General features: G+C 37.1%; 3 protein-coding genes across 3 annotated transcripts; 1 reads left to right on the forward strand and 2 right to left on the reverse strand.

Moving 5' to 3' along the window:
* The first annotated feature begins 967 nt into the window (after positions 1-967).
* On the forward strand, positions 968-1,435 carry Tsp_01190 (hypothetical protein). Its single transcript, XM_003376938.1, has 2 exons — positions 968-1,237; positions 1,268-1,435. The coding sequence occupies exons 1-2, from the start codon at positions 968-970 to the stop codon at positions 1,433-1,435; spliced, it is 438 nt and encodes a 145-aa protein (XP_003376986.1).
* Positions 1,436-1,921: 486 nt separating this feature from the next.
* Tsp_01189 (mediator of RNA polymerase II transcription subunit 11) lies at positions 1,922-2,592 on the reverse strand. The gene is made up of 2 exons (XM_003376939.1): positions 2,431-2,592; positions 1,922-2,146 (listed from the first exon to the last, which is right to left on the reverse strand). Exons 1-2 carry the CDS (start codon positions 2,590-2,592, stop codon positions 1,922-1,924), a joined length of 387 nt encoding a protein of 128 aa, XP_003376987.1.
* A 572-nt stretch (positions 2,593-3,164) lies between these two features.
* Tsp_01188 (Apx/Shroom domain ASD2 family protein) lies at positions 3,165-3,410 on the reverse strand (the record flags this gene model as incomplete). Its single annotated transcript, XM_003376940.1, has 1 exon — positions 3,165-3,410. A coding segment is annotated over one exon (246 nt), but the record flags the coding sequence as incomplete, so codon positions are not given.
* Positions 3,411-3,613: the final 203 nt, after the last annotated feature.

The raw sequence follows: 3,613 nt of genomic DNA on the forward strand, positions 1-3,613 counted from the left end.
TTTAATCGGTGAGACATGCAGTCTGCTGGCACTGAAAAATCGCTTGAATGCGATTTTTCGGCACTTTTCCCAGGTTTCGTATTTTTCGTCGACTTCCACAGCTCGAGAAACACCAACAAGGTGCGTGCCTTCTGGGGATGACTGAATATAACGAAGAGCCATTTCAAGACCTGCTGAAGAAAATTTAATTAAGAACTACTCGCATTATTAATGCAACAATTGGATTATTTGAAATAAAGATTAAAAATAAAATAAAATAAAATAAAATAAAATAATTAAAGCAAAGCACTGTAAAAACAAAGTTACTGAAAACTAAAAAGGAAACACAAACAACGATCTTCAACTCCGCGCGTTACACAACAAACTGAAATTCACAATTAAAAGTTCATCATACAGTTAATGATATGCAGGTATAAAACATGTCGGTCAATTTCATTCAAACTTACTGTAAACTAAGCTTGCAGAAACAAATAAAATTTATTTCACTGTTTATGAAAAAGTATAGTTCTGTTATTTTTTTACTTTTTATATTATTCATTTTGAATTTTTTCGCTTTTTGTTCATGCTTATTGTTTTTATACTTAACAAATTTTCAAATTATACTGTAGAAGCAAATTTCTGTTTCCAGCGGTTGCGCGGAGAACAGACAGTACGTATTCTGACTCTCAAGATAAGTGGACTGTATTGTGCAAATAGCGATGGTTCAATTGACTGCTGATTGGCGCAAAGAATAACGAGAATTTAGAAGCGGCTTTTATTAATAACTCAAAGGAGGATAGGCAAACACGATTCAAACACAAAGCAACTTTGTGCCGTACGCGCACGAAGCTCGCTCCTCACTCTGTATCTATCTGACTCTCGCACACACTTCAACTGGCTGCTTTTATACAGCGTTCGAGCGTTGTTGTGCTTTTATCTTTGCGTAACTTACGCAGCCTCTTTTTAACTCACGCACACACACACACACATGTGCTTGCCGGCAACATGTGACTCTGCTAGGAGGGGGTGCGATTTGAACTGCCGCCAACCTCGGTTAGTCTGCAGTCGCTGCATACTGCACCAAAGCATGCTTTCACATGCTGATACTTTTTCGTTGAGCCGCCGTTACCACCGGCTTATTCTTCAGACCAAGGGCGTCACAAAAGTCCCTACTGATCAAAGTTTGCCAGGAACCAGTGACAAGCAGAGAGCTTACCGTCATGGAGTTCTCACTGACTCTGAAAATCAGGCACGGGCAGTCTGAAAAATAACGTTTCTCCTATACAAGACCAGACAACCTCGAACTTTCTCTTCCGACTACACCGGGGCCGGTTCCTCAGTTCCCGGTTCGCTTGCTGCCGCGTACAGCAAGGCATGTTGCTGCTTGCCACATCCTGGCTTTGGACATGGTTTCTTCACGAAACGTGTGACCAGACAAGTCTTCAAGCAGCACTAGCTCAAACAGCGCTTCTGCGCATCGAGTTTGACAAACTCTCGGCACTGTACCGGAGAGTGCACCCCTGATAGTGACAGGGCAATGAATCTTCACCAACATTTGAAACATTTCAGTGCCGGTATACCGAGCCTCAGTTTTCACAGACCTTTCCCAGAATTCCAGAAATTTCTGCATTCGCTTCTTCCAATAATCCACGTTTCATTTTTTTGAGAACTTGATCGTTTAAATTTCAAAACTGTGTGTTATTGCTGTTTGTTTGCTTGTGAGAAAGCAATTTCCCAGCTCAAAAACAACAAACAATCACGTCAATTGGTCAGTTGCTTTCAAATCAAAAAATGAAAAATAAATATTAAAAACAGTTTTTCTGAAGTTTGATTTAAAAAAATAATTTATTGTAAATTTTATAAATTTCAATAAAATGCAAAAGGAATAATACATTGAACAGTAAGCAGACAGTAAAGCAGAACTGATTGAGAAATGAATTTTTCACGCTGATCCTTCGTCCGAACTTCTCTGTGCTCGAAATTTCACAATTTGGTCACGCAACCAAGCGACCTTTTCTTCTGCCATCAGTTTGAACCTGAGCTGAGAATAAGAAGATCCTTCATGCGCTGCACCAACGCCAACATCACCTAGATAATTGAGCTGCTCGTCGATCATCTTTTCCGCTAATGCGAGCTTTCTCAAAAATTCAATCGCTTGATTTTCAGCCTATTTTTACAAAATTGAACAAATTAAATTGCCTTAAATTGCATTAACATCATGCATGTTATTCAAGATATATAAGGTGATGAAAAAAGAAATTAAACAAAATGCTCACAAAAGCCAAACATTCATTTTGCAAATGAATCAAAAAAATTTGCAACTGTTCGTAGATTGGAACCAAAAAACATGTATTAAGCATTAGTAAAAATAAAACACCAGATGCAAAACTGCAAAAATTCAAACTATCCCTTGGAGATGTTGTGAAATTGATGATATTATTAATTATCTACCTGCCGTGAAGCGGTTTTGTCTTTGCTCACTTCGGCCAAACACTGGCCTGCGCACTGCATCATCTGCACGATGTTGCGTTCTGCTTCGTCCAGTCTGGACAAACGTTCGCTGAACGTCATATTGAAACCGTCACCTCTCGACATTTGGTCATTACCCTCCATCGATATTCTTCACCTGAAATGCAATGCACACAATTAATTACCCAGTGGAAAAGTGATTAATTCACTGACAACAGTTGTCATTTATAAATTATGCACAATTTTCTCATTTTTCAACAATTATTTAAATCTACTTCAAATCTCAAACATCATAAAGATGCAGAATAACACAATTGGTAGAGTTATTTTCCTTCTCAATCGATAATTATTATTATCAATTAGCAGTAATAGTGAATATTTCAAAAGTGTAATTTTCAAAAGATGAAAAACTACATCACGACGAATGATCAAAAATAAAATAATGGTATCAAAAACCATTTGAACCAACACAATTTGTAGAGAGTAGTTAGCAGTGTTGTTTATTTCCGATCATCGTATCAATTCATTAATTAATATTCGCACAGTGAACGTGGATGAAGTTGAAATTTTAATTAATTTACATAAAAACCAAGCCAAGACAAGTGAAAATACAGCAAGCAGCCTGAGAACAATGGCCGTGGCAAAGTAAAATTAAGCACAGTAGTAGTAGTAGTAGTAGTAGTAGTAGTAGAAGGAGAATGTGGAAAAGCAAAAATTCAACTTCTTTCCAAAACTTCTTTCTGCTCTTCGCCAAGTAGAATTTTTTCCTCAATTTCCTGAGTCTCGGCCAACAGTTTACTTTTCATTCGTATAAAATATTGATAATCGACCAGCTGTTCTTCGCTGAGCATTTGGGTTAAAAATTTGGCAAGCTGGCTACCACGACGATGCAAATCCTCTTTCAACTCTTTCGCATCTTCAAGCTGTTCCAATAGCACAGCATGACGCTTTTTCGCCGCCAACTGAAACAACACGAAATTATACCATAAACAGTTATGCTAATTTCACTTTGATATTCGTATTGTGAAACAAGTTGAACAACAATTTAACATGCAATTAAATTAAATTAAATGAAAACCGTTCATGATGAAAGTGAATTTACTTAGTTTACACATATGCAACAAATTATTTGCACTGACCATTTATTCATCATTGTTAGAATCAT

The sequence above is a fragment of the Trichinella spiralis genome (genome assembly GCF_000181795.1).
Source record: "Trichinella spiralis strain ISS 195 chromosome Unknown Scfld4, whole genome shotgun sequence".
Lineage (NCBI taxonomy): Eukaryota > Metazoa > Nematoda > Enoplea > Trichinellida > Trichinellidae > Trichinella > Trichinella spiralis.

What these genes read in the sequence shown, in the direction of transcription:
- Tsp_01190 (XM_003376938.1), top strand. Translation starts at nt 968, where the DNA reads ATGTGCTTGCCGGCAACATGTGACTCTGCTAGGAGGGGGTGCGATTTG. An exon ending in CTGAAAATCAGGCACGGGCA is followed by an intron (nt 1,238 to 1,267) that starts GTCTGAAAAATA and finishes CTCCTATACAAG; the next exon opens with ACCAGACAACCTCGAACTTT.
- Tsp_01189 (XM_003376939.1), bottom strand. Translation starts at nt 2,592, where the DNA reads ATGGAGGGTAATGACCAAATGTCGAGAGGTGACGGTTTCAATATGACG. An exon ending in ACAAAACCGCTTCACGGCAG is followed by an intron (nt 2,147 to 2,430) that starts GTAGATAATTAA and finishes TTGTAAAAATAG; the next exon opens with GCTGAAAATCAAGCGATTGA.